The sequence below is a fragment of the Zea mays genome, chromosome 6, assembly GCF_902167145.1.
Source record: "Zea mays cultivar B73 chromosome 6, Zm-B73-REFERENCE-NAM-5.0, whole genome shotgun sequence".
Classification (NCBI taxonomy): Eukaryota; Viridiplantae; Streptophyta; class Magnoliopsida; order Poales; family Poaceae; genus Zea; species Zea mays.
The window spans coordinates 7,999,215-8,019,693 of NC_050101.1; the positions used below are offsets into that span (position 1 = coordinate 7,999,215).

The window sequence follows — 20,479 nt, forward strand, 5'->3', positions numbered from 1 at the left end:
AAAGTAAGGAACAGAAAAACCATGTGTCGGTCCATGGTCCTAGCTTTGGCTGTGGATGCTGAAGACGAAGCGCACATGGTTGGTCATTCATCGTGAATGTTAATAAAAGAAATCGATCACATGCAGTACTTGTATCTAGAGTTCTTCCTATTCTATCTAGCATGATATATATACTCCTCAACATCCCCAGCAAGCACCACAACGATCGTAGTCAGCACTCAGCACTGGCGCGCTAGCTAGCTTAGCTCCTGCTGCCACACCCAGTGGCTGGATTTCCCTTATGCTACCCGCATCGCCGTCACAGTATGCGTATGCGCTCCACTTCCTCCTCCTCCTCCTCCTCCTCCTCACCGTCTAGTTCCCCCATCGCCGACGAGAAGAGCTGCAGCATGAAAATAGAAGCTGCCATGGAAGCAGACACACAGACAGGCAGGTACCCTCTTCTGATCAATCAATCGAAATAGGCAATTTGCATTGAATCCATCCTCAGGTCTCCTCAAAACACTGTACACGACTGACCACCATCACCCGGACACACACTGGAACCCCTTGCACACCGCCAGCCAGGCCGCCAACAGCACGAGGCAGACGACGGCGTCCACGGCGACGATGACCTTCACGTGCCGCATCCACAGCGACCGCGACGACTGCTGCCTCCGCAGCCTGGACTGGCTGCCGCTGCGCTCCAGCGACATGCCGCCGACGTCCTCGGCCGGCATCACGTCTATCCTCACCGCTCGGGTCCCGTGGTGCTCGTCCTCACAGCCTCCCGCCCCCGCCCCCGCCGCCGACGACGACAGCTTGTCCCTGGACCGCCGCTTCTCCTTCCTGCTCCCGCTCTTCCCGAGCAGGGGCGCCTTGGACGACGACGTGCAGCCGTCGCCGTCGCCCGCGCCCGCGCCCGCGCCATCGAGCACGAACGCGGCGTGGGGCATCTTCTCCAGCGACGCCACCAGCCGCTGCACGGCCGGCACCAGCGACTCGTGCGGCTGGCGCCCGCCGACGCCTGCGCTGCTCCGGAACGCGTCGCGGACGCGCTCCAGGAACTGCAGCGCGCCGGCGCTGCCGACGCTGGGGTCGATGATGGCGAAGAAGGTGTGGCCGTCGGCCGTCAGGTACCCGTAGCTCCTGCGCCCGGAGGTGTGCACGTAATGCCGGTGGTGCGGCGGCGACCGGTCCAGGCAGAGCGCCGCCGTGGCCTCCGCCTGCGGGTCGCCGCCCTTGCTGCTGTACCGGTAGATCACGCTCCGGCCCCTGGCGATGCAGCAGTACACGGTGTTGGCGGCCGAGGAGCTCATCCGCGCGTCTCCCTCTTCCTCAGGTACGTCCACCTCCAGGGCCCCGTCCCCGTTGGCGCGCGCTGACACCAGCTTCACCGACCGAGACCGGCGCGAATTCATCCAAGGCGCTCGCCGGATCAGCCTCCCCGCACAGCAAAACCCGCAGGTGACGGGACACCGAGTAAGCGCCGGATGGAAATCGGCGGATCGCGGATCAAGACCTGCAAATTCGCGAGGCACGGTGCTCATCCGCCCAATTGATTTAATCCAAGAAGCTAGAATCGCTCATAAGGATGGATGGATGGATGGATGGATGGATGGAAGAAAAAAGACGGTCCTTTGCCCGACGAATCAATCACTGGCCGCAGCAGCACGGCCGACGGAGTGGAGCAAGTACTGTACCGTAAATCGGTAGGGAAACGATAAAAGCACGGCAATTGATGAATTACCTGGGCCTGAGGACGATGAGCCGGAGAGGTAACAGCCGGCGGCGTCACGGGCGGGGATCTGGAGAGGGAGAGGATGGAGTCGCTGAGACCAGGAGGGGAAGAGACGGGAGCTTGGTGGTAGAAGAGGACTGAGACGACTTGGCCTGGGTCTGTGAGCAGCAGCAGCACAGAGGAAGAAGAGGATTCGAATTGGGGACGGGTTGGACATTGACCGCGCAACCATGCCAAGCAATCAAGCAAGGAATTGATGGAGAGAGAGAGTGTGGAATTAAAAATGTCACGCGGTTTGTGTATTACATGTATAAAACCAAAACCATTTTGTAGGTGGTGCCAGGACTAGGTATGCGAAGGAATGAAATTTAATAACAAGACTGGTTATAATAATCTAGAACATGTATAAATAATTAAAGTATTTAGATCAATAAATTATGGTAATTATATTTTTTATCAATATACTTAAAGCATCAGTTTCAACGGTCGTCTTGCGTCTCTTTTTTTAAAAAATTCCTACTTTTCTTCTAAATTAAATCAGCATAAAATATTAAAAAACACTGAAAACCAATAGAACATCATGCTCAGGTGTTTATAATATTGAATATAAATTATATATATATATATATGATTTTTTATAAAATAAAAAAATAATCGTGTCGAGACGGGACAACACTACGAGCCGAGGCTACGGCTCAATCACCGCACAGCGCTCGCGCCGGGTTGGACTAGGCACTATTAAATGGGTCGTACCTCGGGCCGGCTCGCAAGACACGACCCATTTGGCCATCTATATCTCCGCACGATAATGATGGTCCTCGCCTCAGTTGCCACCACATCATTCGACATTCTACCTCTTTTCTCTCTCCCCTAATGCCTCCACCTCCGTGCCATCCAATTTTCGGCAGAGGGCGTAGGAGCAGGCGCCTCCTCCCCGTATTCATCTCACACCAACCCCGATATCGACTTGCGCAGTGGCTATTGCATATCCATGAGGACGTTTCACATCATGTGCACATCATCGTTTTGGTCGTCGTCGGACGTCCCATTCATCTTCTCGACCTTCGCCTTATTCTTCCTCCCCAACCTACTGCACCCCTCCCCCGCCCACAGTCGCAGCCACGAGCTGACCGGCGCTCGTCGACGCGGGAACGAGACGAGTCGATCATGCTCCTGGCATCTCGGTGTGTACCGTCGAGGAGGACATGGTGGCGCTTGCCACGTTTAGGTTATCTTAGCGATGAGAAGTCTAGGTCAGAGATATTGGACAACTAAGGCCTAAAACGTGGCAGTAGTCGACATATGCTACGGAGTTGGTGGTGGCGTTGTGTCGCTTCGGCGGGTCCATGGCTGGGAAGACACTAGCATTCTCTCGCTCTTCTCGTACTGACGCCTGGTGCGTGTGCCTTTTGGTTTGGAGCTAATCCGGCTCTGCTTCTTTCTCCGTTTGCGTGCTCTCTCCCTATATATCTAGCGGTATACTACCTATGTCGCCTCTAGATGTCCATGTCTTCGTCGTGTCCTTCTCCGGCAACGAACAGGTATGCCCGCCTCATCCCTTCCCCTCCTGCTATACGAAACCTTGGAAGTGGGGGAGACGAGGGATGTGGTTCTTTGATTTGCTGTACCTGTGCGTTCATAAAAAATATTATCCGAAGAGTGCAGACAACAAATAAAAAACATTTATATATTTTTAGTGGATAATTTACGTGGGTATTGTTGTGAGCCGTCGCAACGCACGGTTAACCGACTAGTGATTATTAAAGTGAACATTTTTTCTACCTTATCGTTTATGGTTTAAAATGTTAGACAATCAGCGGATACACTCGTAATACAATTAATAAGAGAAAATATGATTTAGGCAAATACTTGTAACAAAAAAAATAATACATGTATCACTAATTATATATCTCTGAATACCGTTTTTATGTAAACGTTCGTTGTGCTCTAATATTTTTTAGAATAACTTATAGACCGTAGGATGAACACAGTGTAGTAGCCGTAGTATCTTGGTCCGCCTACGTGCCTGCCTTTTGAATCGTTCAAAAGCTTTTGTGCGTGTCGCGCAAAGCGACGACGCCGACGGGGACGGGAGGACGCCGCTTTCGTCTCAGTTCGGTGGTGCAGATGGCTGTGTCACCGGCCGGTCGTCGTCGCGGCGGATCGGTCTCCACTGACGCCGACGCCGATCGATGGAGCGCGGGCACGCAGCTTCGCAGACGCTCTCCTCTTCTCCCGCCCACTGACCCGTTCTCACCCCTACTCGTGTCAGTTCGCCACCAGCCAGAGGCGCGACGGCGATGCCGTGGAAATCCTTTTTAGCTCTTTAACTAAAGGCACTTTTAACGAGTGTTTTTCTTTTTATTACTATATATATAATTCCGAAATTTTAAAAGTTGCCTACCAATCAACCAATGCAAGAACCCTAAACCAGTCTACATCTGGCACTGCAAGTAGTTAAATCCAGACAAAATAGGAAAGCGCAAGGAGAGGGATGGATCAGCTCGGACTGGTGGTGACCGATGGACCCAAGTATGCAGGCAGAGCAGACCAGAGGAGCAAGCGAGCGAGTGGGCCAAAAGAAACGTGCGTCGGCCCACGCGGGGTGGCTTGGAGCACTGGCCCACCTGAGGCTGCGTTTTTTTTCCTTCCTATTTTCCCTTTCTTTTTCTTTTTTTTTTCTTCTCTTTTATTTTCTCGGGGCTGTTTTATTTTTCATTTTTATCTATACTAATATGATCCACCGTCATCGTGCTCCACCCCACATCTAAATAGTAAAAATACAAAATTAAACATAAATAAGACTTTAAACTATAGTTGTTGGCTCTAAATCATATTCACACACTTACCTAATACCTAACAAGTCTTTATATTTTATACTCTATACTCAACTATAAATAAAAACCGTAGTAAAGTAAAGACACCATGCTGCTTAGACGTAATATGTGTGCTTTTCTTAAATTTTCCCCTGTACTTTCTTCTATCTCTTTTCCTTTCTGTTTTCTTTAGATTTTTATTTATCCATTTTATTTTATTACTCTAACTGGTTGTTTTTATATATTCGGTTAGATTTTTTTCATTTTATTTATCGATTTTATTTTATTACTCTAACAAGTTGTTTTTATATATCTCTACTACTTATTAAGGTGGTAAGGGGTAGACTGTCATTCCGTGTTCTGCCATTCTCATTCCCCCTTCCCGCACCATTCCGTGTTCTGCCAGTGTTCTACCATTCCCATTACCCCTTCCACACACTGTCTTTCTCATTCCCCCTCCCCGCAAATACTATTCAGCTACCACTACACCATATGTGTGTTTATATCCATATCTGTTACAGTAAAAATATCTACTACATCTCTCCCAAAGCCCACCTGCTACCTTTGCACAATGTGTAGTAGCAGATAATTATCAACGAAATTCCTAAATTATATTTTTGGATGGAGGGATTAGTATTTTAAAAAGAGCCTTGCATGCAATTTCTTTTGTTTGAATAATGTTTTCAACTTAAATTCTTTTTTATATGTGTGACATTTATTCTCCGTAGTATTTTTTCCATGGATCTGACTTGTGAGTCATTTTCATAAACCAACGCCAAAGATGAATCCATGTTTCTTACTTGGAAACCCCAAACAAACACCACTGGTAGGAGGCGCTCGGGTTGGCGTCGCTCATCGACGACGAGAAGAAGCTTGGCGACTGCCCGTTCGACCTCTGGAAGCAGTACTACATGGATGCATGCGTCGCTGTGTTCGGCAAGCTCCAGCGCAGCCGCCGCTTGGACGCGGTCCAGAGCGGCTGCACCCCGCTGTCCATCTTCAAATAGGGGGACCTCATGGTCGTCGCCAACGCCGGCGACTCTCGGGTTGTTCTGGGCACCGCATCCGACAACGGCACCGTCACACTGTCCAGCTCATCATCCACCTGAAGCTCAACCTCCCACGTAAGTCACTATTGACCGACCATGAATTCTTGTGCACTGGGACGACAGCCGTTGCTGACATTGTGTGAGTGTCCTCGAACAAGATTTATGTAGAGTAGTAGCACATCCGGTGGTGCAACGGCTAGGTGTACTACCTCGTTGATGAGCCCGGGGTGCACTTCGTTTGGCAGCCCAGCCAAGAGTCATCGGTACTCGCCATGTCGTGCGCGTTCGACGACTACTATATCAAGGACTATGGTGTCATCTTGGCACCAGAGGTGACGCAGAGGAGGACCGACAACAATGACCACTCGCCATCGTCAGGGTAGCTTTTGTGTCGGCCTGCCTTTAATACTCTTTGCAAACACGTACACTTGCTTTTTTTGTTTAAGCAAGCGTGTATGGTGGTGCGTACCTGATGACTGACAATGTACGAGGGAACTTCTACCGGCAGGTGTAACACGTGCTCTTCAATGATGAGACCATGCAAATCGTGGCATATATCGAAGCCTGCATAATACTGATGGTTGCACTGTAGTAGTGAAACAGCTAAATTAAAATAACAAAATTTATGTATGGCTAGGATTACAAATGGATTATGAAATATTTTTTTATAACAATATAAGACACATTTTGTATATAAGTTATTATATTATTATATGTTCCCGTTGCAACACACGGGTACTCACCTAGTTCTGTTATATATGTGGGTGTGCTCGTGTAGCATGTGTGTGATATTTTATGGTACACTAGTGTCGGGGACCATAATTAGGGGTACCCCCAAGACTCTTAAACTCGGCTGGTAAACACCATCAGCACAAAGCTGCAAAGGCCTGATGGGCGCAACACAGGACAAAGCTCTATCCGCTCAAGGGACACGATCTCGCCTCGCCCGAGCCCAGCCTCGGGCAGAAACAGCAGACCCAGGCAGATTCATGCCTCGCCCGAGGGCCTCCTCAAGCAACGGGCGCACCTCCGACTCGCCCGAGGTCCAGCTCGGACAAGCTTCACGGAGAAGCAACCTTGGCCAAGATCGCCTCGTCAGCCGACCGGATCGCAGGAGCATTCAATGCAAGGATCACCTGACACCTTATCCTGACGCGCGCTCTTCAGTCGACAGAGCCGAAGTGACCGCAGTCACTTTGCCCCTCCACTGGCTGACCTGACAGGAAAACAGCGCCGCCTGCGCTGCTCCGACTGTTGTGCCACCCATCAAGGTGATGCTGACAGCCGCCAAGTCCGACCTTAGGCGCCATAGGAAACTCCGCCTCGCCCGACCCCAGGGCTCGGACTCAACCTCGACCTCGGATGACGGACTCCGCCTCGCCCGACCCCAGGGCTCGGACTCAACCTCGACCTCGAACGACGGTCTCCGCCTCGCCCGACCCTTGGGCTCGGACTCAACCTCGACCTCGGACGACGGACTCCGCCTCGCCCGACCCAGGGCTCGGACTCAACCTCGACCTCGGACGACGGTCTCCGCCTCGCCCGACCCCAGGGCTCAGACTCAGCCTCGACCTCGGAGGAGCCTCCGCCTCGCCCGACCTTGGGCTCGGACCGACCACGCCGCAGGGGGGTACATCATTACCCTACCCCTAGCTAGCTCAGGCTACGGGGAACAAGACCGGCGTCCCATCTGGCTCGCCCCGGTAAACAAGTAATGATGGCACCCCGCGTGCTCCGTGACGACGGCGGTTCTCAGTCCCCTACAGAAGCAAGGAGACGTCAGCAAGGACCCGACAGCTCCGACAGCTGTGCTCCTACAGGGCTCAAGCGCTCCTCCGACGGCCACGACATCACATGAACAGGGCGCCAAAACCTCTCCAACAACCACATCGGCATGTACATAGGACTATGGCTTCCCTCTGCTAGACACGTTAGCACATTGCTACACCCCCCATTGTACACCTGGGCCTTCTCCTTACATCTATAAAAGGAAGGTCCAGGGCCCTCGTACAAAAGGTGGCCACGCGGGAGGACGGGCTGGCGCACAGGCTCTCTCTCCCTCCCTCGCGAATGCTTGTAACCCCCTACTGCAAGCGCATCCGCTCTGGGCGTAGGACAACACGAGGCCGCGGTTCCCCTAATTGTTCCCCCTTGTGCTCCGTCTCGCGCCGACCCATCTGGGCTGAGACACGCAGCGACAATTTACTCGTCGGTCCAGGGACCCTCCGGGGTCGAAACGCCGACAGTTGGCACGCCAGGTAGGGGCCTGCTGCGTGTTGACGAACAGCTTCCCGTCAAGCTCCAGATGGGTAGTCTCCATCAACTTCTCCAACTCGGGACGCTGCTCCGTTTCGGGAGTCTTGAGTTCATATCCCTCGACGGCAGCTACGACATGATACTCCTTCCTCCGCCGCGCGACAACGACAATGGCGGCCGTCAGCCCGCCCGCCGGCGGCGGAATCGACGACGTCTTCCCCGCGTGACGGAAGAACAGTGTCCGGGTCTGTCCCGTCACCTTCCCCGCCGACGGAGGAGGAGGCAGGGCAACCATGGCTAAGCAGGAGGCGACACCTCGTCGGCTGTCGAGCGAGTCGACGGCGCCGGCGCCCCAGCGGGGGACACGTCGGGCGTTGACCTCGCGTCTAAGACGAAGACGAGCGTCGTCTCCCCGCAACACGCCAACCCCAAGCAGACGGACGACGCCAGCATGCTCGCGAAGGACTTGCTGGGCGTTAGCCTCGCACCTGAGATAACGGTGCAGTCCGTCCCCGACGCGACTTCGTCACCATCCGTCGATCAAGAGGTACCGTCCGTTTTCATCCTGTGCCTTTTAGATTCAGCTTCGGCCCACCAAGCGACCCCGCTTCGGTGGATGCTTTCATAAAGGCATATCCGAACCTTCCGGGGTATCATATGTGGTCAACCTAGGACCGACTGACGGCCGTCTCGACCTACGGCCCCCCGGGTTCCGAGGAAGATAACGAGCCCGACTATGGTTGGGATTTCTCCGGGCTCGGTAACCCCAGTGCCATGCGGGACTTCATGACCGCATGTGACTACTGCCTCTCCGATTGCTCCGATGGTAGCCACAGCCTCGGCGACGAGGACTGTGGCCCAAGTCGCGAATGTTTCCACGTCGATCTAGGGGGTATCGACGAAGGCAACCACCTTGGTATGCCGGAGGACAGCGATCCCCCTAGGCCTGCGCCTCGCGTTGACATCATTCGGGAGCTAGCTGTGGTCCCAGTCCCTACGAGGGGGGGGGGTCAGGACACACAGCTCGAGCAAATCCGCGAGATGCAGGCCAGGCTCGACGAGGAAGCAGGACAACTTGTGCCACTCCGGTAGAACATCAGGCAGGAGTGGGTAGGCCGAGCTCCGGCCGGAGAAGCGCGACATTTGGCCCAGGACGTCCAGCACCGCATCGCCGAGGATGCCAGGGCAAGGCTGCCCCCAGCTTTTAGTGGGGTCGACCAGAACCTGGCTGCAGCAGCGATAATACTCCGAGTGATGCCGGAACCATCCACCACCGAGGGGCGGCGTATCCAGGGAGAGCTCAAGAATCTCGTGGAGGATACAACGGTCCGACAGGCCGAAAGCTCTGCCTCCCGAAGGCAAGGGTACCCTCCGGAGCATCGCGCCGCGACTTCCCGATTCATGCGGGAAGCCTCGGTCCACACCGGGCGCACGCGGGACACAGAGCCTGTGGCCCCGGGACGCCTCGGCAACGAGCACCACCGCCGCGACCGTCGAGCCCACCTCGACGATAAGGTGCGCCGAGGCTACCACCCCAGACGTGGGGGACGCTACGACAGCGGGGAGGATCGGAGCCCCTCGCCCGAACCACCCGGTCCGCAAGCTTTCAGCCGAGCCATATGACGGGCGTCGTTCCTGTCACACCCGGTTCCAGGGGGTAGAACCGAGCGCATACCATATATGTGCCAGGATCCATTTCCACACATATGTTGACGTCACAAGTGTAATATATCAAAAGACAATGCAATAAAGGCGTAAAGAGAGTATACTACTTTATTACATCATCTGAACATTGTATCTTGAACAAATATCACATCAAAGTAAAGCGAAAATAAATAACAGGGGCAATCTCCCACAGGAAGATGACCGGCGCATCATGTTGGTGTTTTGGGTCCGACCGCACACCCGGGGTTGCCCCTCAAGGTGTTTTAGGAGTAGGACGGTGTCGCCGACTGTAGCTAAATGGTTCGTGCTAGATGCACGAGGAACAATGGACATTGTTTATAGGTTCGGGCCGCTTTGAGATGCGTAACACCCTACGTCCTGGCGAGTATGCTTTATGTAATGGGTTACAAGGGAGCTCTCTAAAGCTAGAACGTAGAGAGCTGGGGTGGATGGCTGAGTAGTGGGATCGATCGTTCTGAAGGGGTGCCCCCTAGGACTTATATATTCGACCGTGAGGAAATACATGCGGATGAGATAACAAACTGCACCTAAGAGATAGTGAACTGATTGAGTCTATCTTCCTATAATTCTGCCGACTTATCCTCGCCTAGCTCCCGTTGTACGGGGCTCCAGCGCGGGAAAGTCGGGTCTTCTGTTGTGGTTTCTTGCTCAACGTTGTTGGATCATTCGTGTAACATCCCAAAATCCCAACCCAGGTTTGAAACCCTAACCCCCTAATCCCCCCCTCCTTCATTTTTATTCTTCTCCCTTAAGCCTACCCCTAGGTCACCCCCATCATTTGCATGCACTTAAAATGATTTGAAGCACCTCACATAGACCATATTTATCACCAAGTTCATTTAGAGAAATTTTGATAAGAGAAAAAGAAACAAAAAAGACAAAAGTAGAAAAGAAAAAGAAAAAGGAATAGAATAAGAAAAGGAAAAGGAAAAAACCCTCTCCCCTCCCTCAGCTGGGCCGAATCCCAGCCCAGCTCGCGCACGCTCGCTTTTCCCCCCTCTCTTCCGGCCCAGGCGGCCCAACCCGCGCGCCGCTCCCGCCCCCTGACCACCGGGCCCCGCCCGTCAGTTCCTCACCGCTCTCTCCCTCGCGCGAACCTCTCTCACTGGCAGCCCGACCCCACCCGTCAGCTCCTTCTCCCTCGCCCATCCCTCACCGGCGCGATCGCCGCCGAGCGCCCCTCGCCTCGTCGCCTCGCCATTAATGCCCGCCAGATTCCGCGACAACCCCGCCACTGTGCTTGAACCGACCTCTCACCCCCTCAGCCTGCCCGAGCCGTCCCAATCGGCGTTAGCGCCATTCCCGTACCCATGGCGAGCTCGCCGGTGCTCGCCATCTCCCCCATCCCCCTCCCTCCCCCGAGCGCCTATAAAAGGGCCCGCTCGAGCACCGTCTTCGCCACACAACACCAGCCATCCTCACTGCCCTCCTCCCCGAGCCGTTCAAGCGAGCGCCGCCGTGCCCCCTGCCTTGCTCCGGTGAGCTCCCTTCCCCCTCTAGCGTCTCTCTGTACAATTAAACTATGGCCGAAGCTCCGCCACACACTCGCGATCACTCGACACCACTTTGCCCCCCCCTGTCGTGGCCGGAAACCTCACCGGCGGCTTCGCCGCCGCGGGCACCCGCCACTGCGCCGTGGACCGGCCGCCATAGGCCCCCGCAGGCAAAATTCGCCCCACCATCATGACCCACTCCAACCGCCCGTGCTTCGCCACCCCTTCCCCGCCAGAGGACCGGACCGACGATGGAGAACCGCCGCGGAGCTCGCCGCCGACCGGCCCGGTCGAGCCCCCTTCCACTCCGTTACCAAGTAGCGCCGTCAGCCCCCCTCTCTCCCTGGCTGGTGGGCCCGCGCTACGGCGCCGTCCCCGCCGCCGTCCCCTCGCTGCTGGGCCGTTTGGGCCGCAAAGCGCGCCCGCGCCCGCACGCCTTGTGGGCCAAAATCCCCCCCGGCCCGGTTGAATGGAGAATCCCTTTTCTTTTTCTTTTCCCTATTTTCCTTTCCCATTTTCACATATATATTTAGATACTAAGATTTTATGCACCAAAAATTGTCTAACTAAATTATTAGAGCACAAAAATAATAAAGTATAATAATTTGCACACCCCACAAAGGTCACTATGTTTGATGTATTGTTATTGTCTTGTTTAATTAGCGGAAGAGGGATCCGATCCTCCAGAACTCTTAGCTCCGGAAGAAGGGCAGGAACCCGACCCCTCCGAGATTAACCTTTTGTGCCAAGAAAGCTTCGACGAAGGCAAGTCCATCTTTCCCTTGATGCATTATTTACCTATATCTCTCTACCACTGCCTAAGCCTGGATTACGGGATGGGAATCGAATTGCATGGTAAGCATGAGAGAGCCCGCATTAACTATTACTTCGATTAAAAGATATGGGACAAGTAAAAAGGGGTATAATTGAAATGTTTTCCAAAAGAGTGCGATGAAGGGTACTCACCCTCATCACCTGGGGAAGTAGGATGATCAGGGACTCCCTGGTTTAGGGGAGGGCCTAAGGTGTTGGCTCAGCTGGTTTAAGCGTGAGCAGAAGGATCGTCCTCTCATATAAGGACCGGTTTGTCGTCTTTCATTACCTGTACTCTCAAAAAGTACAACCACTCGAGGCTGTGTGGGCAGCCACTCAATCTGAACTCGTACGGTCCAACCCCAGGGTTATGAAGGCTGGGGTAGCACCGGGAGGATAAGGAGGGGGAATGTTTTGTCCGGTTTGGACATGGCGGTGGCCTGACTCCTTCCGGTATAACCGTTAAGGTTCGGACGTACAAGGAAGGAAAGAGTTTCGGATTCGGGTCTCATTGGCCATGAGATCGCAGAGCCGGACTAGTGGGTAAAGTGTACCCCTCTGCGTAGAGTCTAAACCTATTCGAATAGTCCGTGTCCACTGGTATGGACGAGTCTGGTATGGTATGACAATTAGTGTTTCTACTACAACTAGGAACAGGGAAATGTGTGTGTGTGTATGTTCTAGAAAGAAAGTAGTACCACGGGAGCGGGAAGCTCAGTGGTGGTCAAGCAAGTGTCACTTCTATTGTCTTGGGAAAACCCTAACCATTGAGTACTGCCTTTCTCTGAAAAAGTATGAGTGACTTCAACTCCACCTTATAAAGCATGTACAATATAGGTCACTTTCTCTTTACGGGAGCCGGGTGGGCTTGCGGAATACCTAGTGTATTCACCCAGATTTATTTATGTTTTTCAGCAGCTGAAGACTTCTTTTCTGCTATGCTTGATTGATGGGGCTGTGTCTTCACCCAGTTCTGCCTGTGGCCTGGGCTATTTTATCTTCCACTGTGCTTTATGTTTTCTCGGCTCACTTTCGAGCTTGTATCCTCGGTATTGTAATAACATTATTCAGACTCTGTAACTATTTGAAGTAATGGATGTGGTTACTAGCCTCCTGGGACTAGTAATTGTATCACATTTGAGTCCCAAAGGATCGGGACGCTTCAGGTGGTATCAGAGCCTATAGGACTGGCCGTAGACCACAACCCTGACCTTAAAAGTTGCCTTAACAAGAAAACACCTCTTACCTCCAAGAAACACTCTTTCCCCTTTTCCCCGATATTAATAGACCTTTCTTTTCGTCTACCAGATGGAAAACCCCTGGGTGATTAGGACTTCCTATTGCTCAGAGGAGGAAGGCTTTCCTCACCTTCTTCGGAGCTGCGCGCTGCGCTTGGGGATCCGCAAGAAGCCGAATATGTCTGGAAAGAGTACCGTGAAAATGGAATGGAAAAGTGCTCTATGGCGGTCTACTTGGGAGAGAGCCGGAACTACCCAAACCACCCTCCTTTCCAAATTACCTTCATCGGGCACCGCTTCCCAGACACATGCCAGAGCGTTGCTCGAAAAGCCCTCAAACAACTGTGCCAAAACTATAGCCGAGAGATCTTTGAGACTCCCCTCCGATATTTCCCACCCAGCAACAAAAACACCCCAACCTGGAAGAAAAGACTCCAGGCTCTGTCAGGAGGAGATCCCATAGAAGATGATCCCACTATCGTCTACATGGCCGGATACCTCCACACCCTCGACAACCACTACGATGAGCTCTCCTCCCATTGTACCCACCTAAACTCCCGAGTGGAAAGCCTAGAGCAGCAAGTCAAAGAGCTTAAGCAAGAGAAGGCATCTCTCCAGGAGAGCCTCAGCATAGTGGAAGGCGAGGAAGCCAACACCCGTGAGGCCTATCGGACCTTGAAGATAGACTTTGACAAGAAGCTGAAAGCACTCGCCCCCAAAAAGAAGATCCAGAAGAAGACCGCTAACCAAGGATGCCAGACAGAGAAGAAGAAGAAGAAGGCCCCTCTAGCCCTACCTCCCCCCAGAATAGATGACTGGTCCGACGAAGAAGATGTATCCCTAGCCAGCCTCGACGACCTTCTCAAGGCATTTGGGGACACCTTAGACAAGGAACTCGCTAGTACCTCGAAGAACGCTCTCGTGTAGTCTCCCCCTGTAGTAGTCTTATGCTTGTAATGTGATGGTGTAATGAATAAAATAACTTGGTTGAAAACAATTTGCATGTGCATGATAGTGACTCTCTTCCCTGGCAGATGGCTTCGGATAAAACCACGCCTACCGCCTCAGGGATTGGAGCAGGTTTTCCCCGAAGAGCTGAAGGGGAAGTCGTTAGAGAGGAAAGTGAAACCCACCTCCCTGCACCTCCACCCCTACCCTTAGACCTAGCCCAAGTTCTAGCCAATCAGACCCGACTCATCGAGGTCCTCATTCGAAATCTGGAAAATCAACGGTCGAATGGTGGAAGACCGCAAGACAGAATGGGGGACTTCCTGAGACTCAAACCTCCCACGTTCGCCGGATCAAGCAACCCCCTCGATGCAGACGATTGGATGCGCACGATCAAAAGGAAGCTGGAAGCCATTGGTTGCCCAGAAAATCAGCGTGTTCAACTGGCTGCCCACCAACTCTCCGGGATGGCCTTAGCCTGGTGGGACACTTTCAACGTCACCATCAGAGATGCTACCTGGGCGGAATTTGAAGCAGCTTTCCGGGAGCACCATGTGCCCCAAGGATTGGTACAACTTAAGGAGGACGAGTTCCGAGAATTGACTCAAGACGGAAGATCTGTCAGCGAATATGTGCACAAGTTTACGGAGTTAGCCCGCTACGCGCCAGATGATGTCAATACTGAGAGCAAGAAGATGGCCCATTTCCTGAAGGGACTCCGGCCAGAACTCAAGACAATTCTGGCTAGCCAAGACTTCCTCAACTTCTCTCACCTTTCCAACAAGGCCATGCAAGTTGAAAGAGCTAAGGAGGAAGAAAAAGGACATCTCAAAAGGAAGTTCCAGGTTCTCCGGGCACAATAGCAGGACCGGCACCAGAAGACTCGATCATTTGGGTTTCCACCCAAGGGGCCCAACTTCAGTAGACCAGCTGGACCCACTCCGTCACGATTCAGCCAGCAGAGTCAGAGCTCTTTCCATTCTCCCTCAGTGGCAAGCAACCAACCTCCGGCAAATGCATGTTGGCACTGCGGTGATCCAAGTCACTTCAAGAACAACTGTCCGTAGCTGAAGCCACAGGGACCCGCCTACTCCAACTCGGTGAATGGCCCCAAGAATACCTCGGCACCCGCCCCCAAGGCGCCCTCCGCCGTCAGCCAGCAGAACAAGACTCCGTACCAAGGAAGGGCACGTGTAAATCACGTCGATGCCCAGGAAGCTCAGCAGGCTCCGGGAGTAGTACTCGGTGAGTTCCTTGTTGAATTTACTCCCGCTACCGTACTTTTCGATTCTAGAGCATCCCACTCTTTCATAGCCACTAGCTTTGTGGAAAAATATGGCATTCCCTCTACTCCCCTAGAGATTCCTTTGGTCACCCGAACCCCAGGGTCCGACCTCCTATGCCAGCTAAAATGTTCCCAAGTCAGAATCTTTTTAAGCGGGGTAGTATTCCGGGCAGACTTAACCGTCTTGCCATCCAAGGGGATTGATGTAATCCTAGGGATGGATTGGCTAACTAAACACAAAGGCATCATCAGTTGCGCAGACAAGACAGTCCTCCTCACCGACCAGCAGGGAAAGTCAGTCTCTTGCCAGGCACAGCCACCCGCCAGTGACCTAATGATGTTCAATCTAACAACGGAAAGTATATCAGTAGTGGAAGAATTCATGGATGTATTTCCAGAAGAATTGCCAGGAATGCCACCAGAAAGAGAAGTGGAGTTCTACATAGATCTGATTCCTGGAACAACACCCATCGCAAAGAGACCATACCGCATGGCTCCAACCGAGTTAGCAGAACTGAAGCTTCAAATATCAGATCTTCAGCAAAAAGGGTACATTCGTCCCAGCTCATCACCTTGGGGAGCACCAGTACTGTTTGTCTCCAAGAAGGATGGAAGCATGAGAATGTGCATTGATTACCGATCGTTAAATGAAGTTACCATCAAGAACAAGTACCCACTTCCTCAGATTGACGACCTCTTCGATCAGCTTCAAGGAGCCAAGTACTTCTCCAAGATGGACCTAAGGTCTGGTTACCACCAATTGAGGATCAAGGAAGCGGACATCCAAAAGACTGCATTTGTCACCCGGTACGGGCAATATGAATTCGCGGTAATGCCGTTCGGACTGACAAACGCACCCGCCTTTTTCATGAACCTCATGAATAAAGTGTTTATGGAAGAGCTAGATAAGTTTGTCGTAGTCTTCATCGACGACATCCTTATTTACTCCAAGAACCGCGAAGACCATAAGCGTCACCTTCGGATCGTCCTTGGAAAACTCAGAGCACACCAACTTTATGCCAAACTCAGTAAATGTGAATTCTGGTTGGAAAAGATAGCCTTCCTTGGGCATATCTTAACCGCGGAAGGGATAGAAGTGGACCCTTCCAAAGTAGAAGCAGTGTCAAAATGGAGACAACCAACCAACGTCAGTGAAGTTCGAAGCTTCCTAGGAATGGCAGGGTATTACCGCCGCTTCATCAAAGGATTCTCCAGCATAGCAAGACCAATGACAGAACTTCTCAAGAAAGACCACAAATTTGTGTGGACCCCAAAATGTGAAGGAAGTTTCCAAATCATAAAGGAGAAACTTACAACGGCACCCGTTCTATCACTGCCAGATATTCATCAAGATTTTGTCATCTTCTGTGATGCCTCGAGGCAAGGCTTAGGGTGTGTGCTAATGCAAAACGAGAAAGTCATTGCTTACGCATCACGCCTACTCAAGCCGCACGAGCAGAATTACCCCACCCATGATTTGGAATTGGCAGCCATAGTGCATGCCTTAAAGATATGGAGGCATTACCTAATCGGAAACAAATGCCACGTTTTCATCGATCACAAGAGTCTGAGGTATATATTTACTCAACCTGATCTCAACCTCCGTCAGCGAAGATGGTTAGAGCTGATCAAGGATTATGACCTAGAAATTCACTATCACCCCGGGAAGGCCAATGTGGTAGCCGACGCTCTCAGTCGAAAACCATTCGGAATAAAAGGGACCAACTTTCTAGAAGACTGGAAGGAAGAATCAGCACAACTAAATGCATGTCTGGGAAACAACGACAGTCTCGAAGTCAAGCCAATGCTAGAAGACCTCATCTGCAAAGCTCAACATCTAGACTCAGAGACAGCAAGGCTCGTGGAGAAAGCCCGCAAGGAACAACTCCCGGACCTCAGGACAGATGACCAAGGAGTCCTTTGGTTCAAACACCGTCTATGTGTACCAAAAGGGGAAGCCCGAGAGGTCCTACTCAAGGAAGCTCACGACTCAGCCTACTCCATCCACCCTGGATCTACCAAGATGTACCTGGACCTCAAGACCAGATACTGGTGGAAGGGGATGAAGAAAGAAATAGCTCAGTATGTGGCCCGATGTGACATCTGCCAACGGACGAAGGCCGAACACCAAAAACCTGCTGGCCTATTACAACCCCTCCCGATACCTGAATGGAAGTGGGAAGAAATAGGCATGGATTTCGTAACCGGACTACCCCGAACACAAAAAGGGAATGATTCCATCTGGGTAATAATAGACCGCCTCACCAAGGTAGCCCATTTCATTCCAGTGAAAACTACCTTTGGAGGAGCCACCCTTGCCCGGATTTACCTCAAAGAGATAGTCAGACTCCACGGCATCCCAAGGAAGATAGTGTCAGACAGAGGAACCCAGTTCACATCCAAATTCTGGACAAGCCTTCAGAAAGCTATGGGCACCAAGCTAGATTTCAGTACCGCTTACCACCCTCAGACAGATGGGCAGACAGAAAGGGTCAACAAAGTCCTTGAAGATCTGTTAAAGGCATGTGTGCTAGCTTTTGATAGAAGTTGGGAATCCAGTCTACCCTACGCAGAGTTCTCCTACAATAATAGCTATCAGTCCAGCGTCAAGATGTCACCATTCGAAGCACTGTATGGACGAAAATGCCAGACCCCTCTCATGTGGTCCAACGTGGGGGAAAAGGCACTAGAAGGACTGCCTTTGTCAAAGAGGCAAAAGAGAAAGTTGCACTGATCCGCAGAAGGTTGCTTGAAGCTCAAAGTCGACAGAAGAGTTACGCAGACAATAGGCGGAGGGAACTACGATTTGAGGAAGGAGACTTCGTCTACCTCAAGGTTTCTCCAATGCGTGGTGTCAGGAGGTTCCAAGTCAAAGGGAAGCTAGCCCCACGTTTTGTAGGTCCCTATCCCATTATTGGCAAGGTAGGACCCGCAGCATACCGCTTGGAACTACCAGAATCCATGTCAGACATCCACAATGTGTTCCACGTATCCCAGCTCCGCAAATGCCTGCAAGCACCAGAAAGTCACCTCGAAGAAGAGACAGTGCAGATTCAGAAAGATCTTTAATATCGTGAGAAACCAGTGAAGATTCTTGATTCAGCAGTCAGAAAGACCCGCACCTCAGAAGTAAAGCTCTGTAAAGTTCAGTGGAGCAGAGAAAGAGAAGAGGAAGCCACCTGGGAGAGTGAGGACTTCTGGAGGAGGGAATACCCTTATCTTTTCCCAAATCCAGTCTAATCTCGAGGGCGAGATTCCTTTAAGTGGGGTAGGTTTGTAACATCCCAAAATCCCAACCCAGGTTTGAAACCCTAACCCCCTAATCCCCCCCTCCTTCATTTTTATTCTTCTCCCTTAACCCTACCCCTAGGTCACCCCCATCATTTGCATGCACTTAAAATGATTTGAAGCACCTCACATAGACCATATTTATCACCAAGTTCATTTAGAGTAATTTTGATAAGAGAAAAAGAAACAAAAAAGACAAAAGTAGAAAAGAAAAAGAAATAGAATAAGAAAAGGAAAAGGAAAAAACCCTCTCCCCTCCCTCGGCTGGGCCGAATCCCAGCCCAGCTCGCGCGCGCCCGCTTTTCCCCCCTCTCTTCTGGCCCAGGCGGCCCAACCCGCGCGCCGCTCCCGCCCCCTGACCACCGGGCCCCGCCCGTCAGTGCCTCACCGCTCTCTCCCTCGCGCGAACCTCTCTCACTGGCAGCCCGACCCCACCCGTCAGCTCCTTCTCCCTCGCCCATCCCTCACCGGCGCGATCGCCGCCGAGCGCCCCTCGCCTCGTCGCCTCGCCATTAATGCCCGCCAGCCCTGCGACAACCCCGCCACTGTGCTTGAACCGACCTCTCACCCCCTCAGCCTGCCCGAGCCGTCCCAATCGGCGTTAGCGCCATTCCCGTACCCATGGCGAGCTCGCCGGTGCTCGCCATCTCCCCCATCCCCCTCCCTCCCCCAAGCGCCTATAAAAGGGCCCGCTCGAGCACCGTCTTCGCCACACAACACCAGCCATCCTCACTGCCCTCCTCCCCGAGCCGTTCAAGCGAGCGCCGCCGTGCCCCCTGCCTTGCTCCGGTGAGCTCCCTTCCCCCTCTCTAGCGTCTCTCTGTTCAATTAAACTATGGCCGAAGCTCCGCCACACACTCGCGATCACTCGACACCACTTTGCCCCCCCCTGTCGTGGTCGGAAACCTCACCGGCGGCTTCGCCGCCGCGGGCACCCGCCACTGCGCCGTGGACCGGCCGCCATAGGCCCCCGCAGGCAAAATTCGCCCCACCATCGTGACCCACTCCAACCGCCCGTGCTTCGCCACCCCTTCCCCGCCAGAGGACTGGACCGACGGCGGAGAACCACCGCGGAGCTCGCCGCCGACCGGCCCGGTCGAGCCCCCTTCCCCTCTGTTACCAAGTAGCGCCGTCAGCCCCCCCTCTCTCCCTGGCTGGTGGGCCCGCGCTACGGTGCCGTCCCCGCCGCCGTCCCCTCGCTGCTGGGCCGTTTGGGCCGCAAAGCGCGCCCGCGCCCGCACGCCTTGTGGGCCAAAATCCCCCCGGCCCGGTTGAATGGAGAATCCCTTTTCTTTTTCTTTTCCCTATTTTCCTTTCCCATTTTCACATATATATTTAGATACTAATATTTTATGCACCAAAAATTGTCTAAATAAATTATTAGAGCACAAAAATAATAAAGTATAATAATTTGCACACACCACAAAGGTCACTATGTTTGATGTATTGTTATTGTCTTGTTTAATTAGCGGAAGAGGGATCCGATCCTCCGGAACTCTTAGCTCCGGAAGAAGGGCATGAACCCGACCCCTCTGAGATTAACCTTTTGTGCCAAGAAAGCTTCTACAAAGGCAAGTCCATCTTTCCCTTGATGCATTATTTACCTATATCTCTCTACCACTGCCTAAGCCTGGATTACGGGATGGGAATCGAATTGCATGGTAAGCATGAGAGAGCCCGCATTAACTATTACTTCGATTAAAAGATATGGGACAAGTAAAAAGGGGTATAATTGAAATGTTTTCCAAAAGAGTGCGATGAAGGGTACTCACCCTCATCACCTGGGGAAGTAGGATGATCAGGGACTCCCTGGTTTAGGGGAGGGCCTAAGGTGTTGGCTCAGCTGGTTTAAGCGTGAGCAGAAGGATCGTCCTCTCATATAAGGAC

At 52.6% G+C, this 20,479-nt stretch overlaps 1 protein-coding gene across 1 annotated transcript; it reads right to left on the bottom strand.

Annotated features, from left to right (window-relative positions):
• Positions 1 to 443: 443 nt before the first annotated feature.
• On the bottom strand, positions 444 to 2,096 carry LOC100193121 (uncharacterized). The gene is made up of 2 exons (NM_001138282.2): positions 1,730 to 2,096; positions 444 to 1,501 (listed from the first exon to the last, which is right to left on the bottom strand). The coding sequence occupies exons 1-2, from the start codon at positions 1,950 to 1,952 to the stop codon at positions 525 to 527; spliced, it is 1,200 nt and encodes a 399-aa protein (NP_001131754.2). The 5' UTR covers positions 1,953 to 2,096; the 3' UTR covers positions 444 to 524.
• Positions 2,097 to 20,479: the final 18,383 nt, after the last annotated feature.

Excerpts from the sequence above, each read along its gene's own strand:
- LOC100193121 (NM_001138282.2), bottom strand. The coding sequence starts at position 1,952 with ATGGTTGCGCGGTCAATGTCCAACCCGTCCCCAATTCGAATCCTCTTC. Across the intron at positions 1,502-1,729 it reads CTCATCGTCCTCAGGCCCAG|GTCTTGATCCGCGATCCGCC; the intron begins GTAATTCATCAA and ends GCGAATTTGCAG.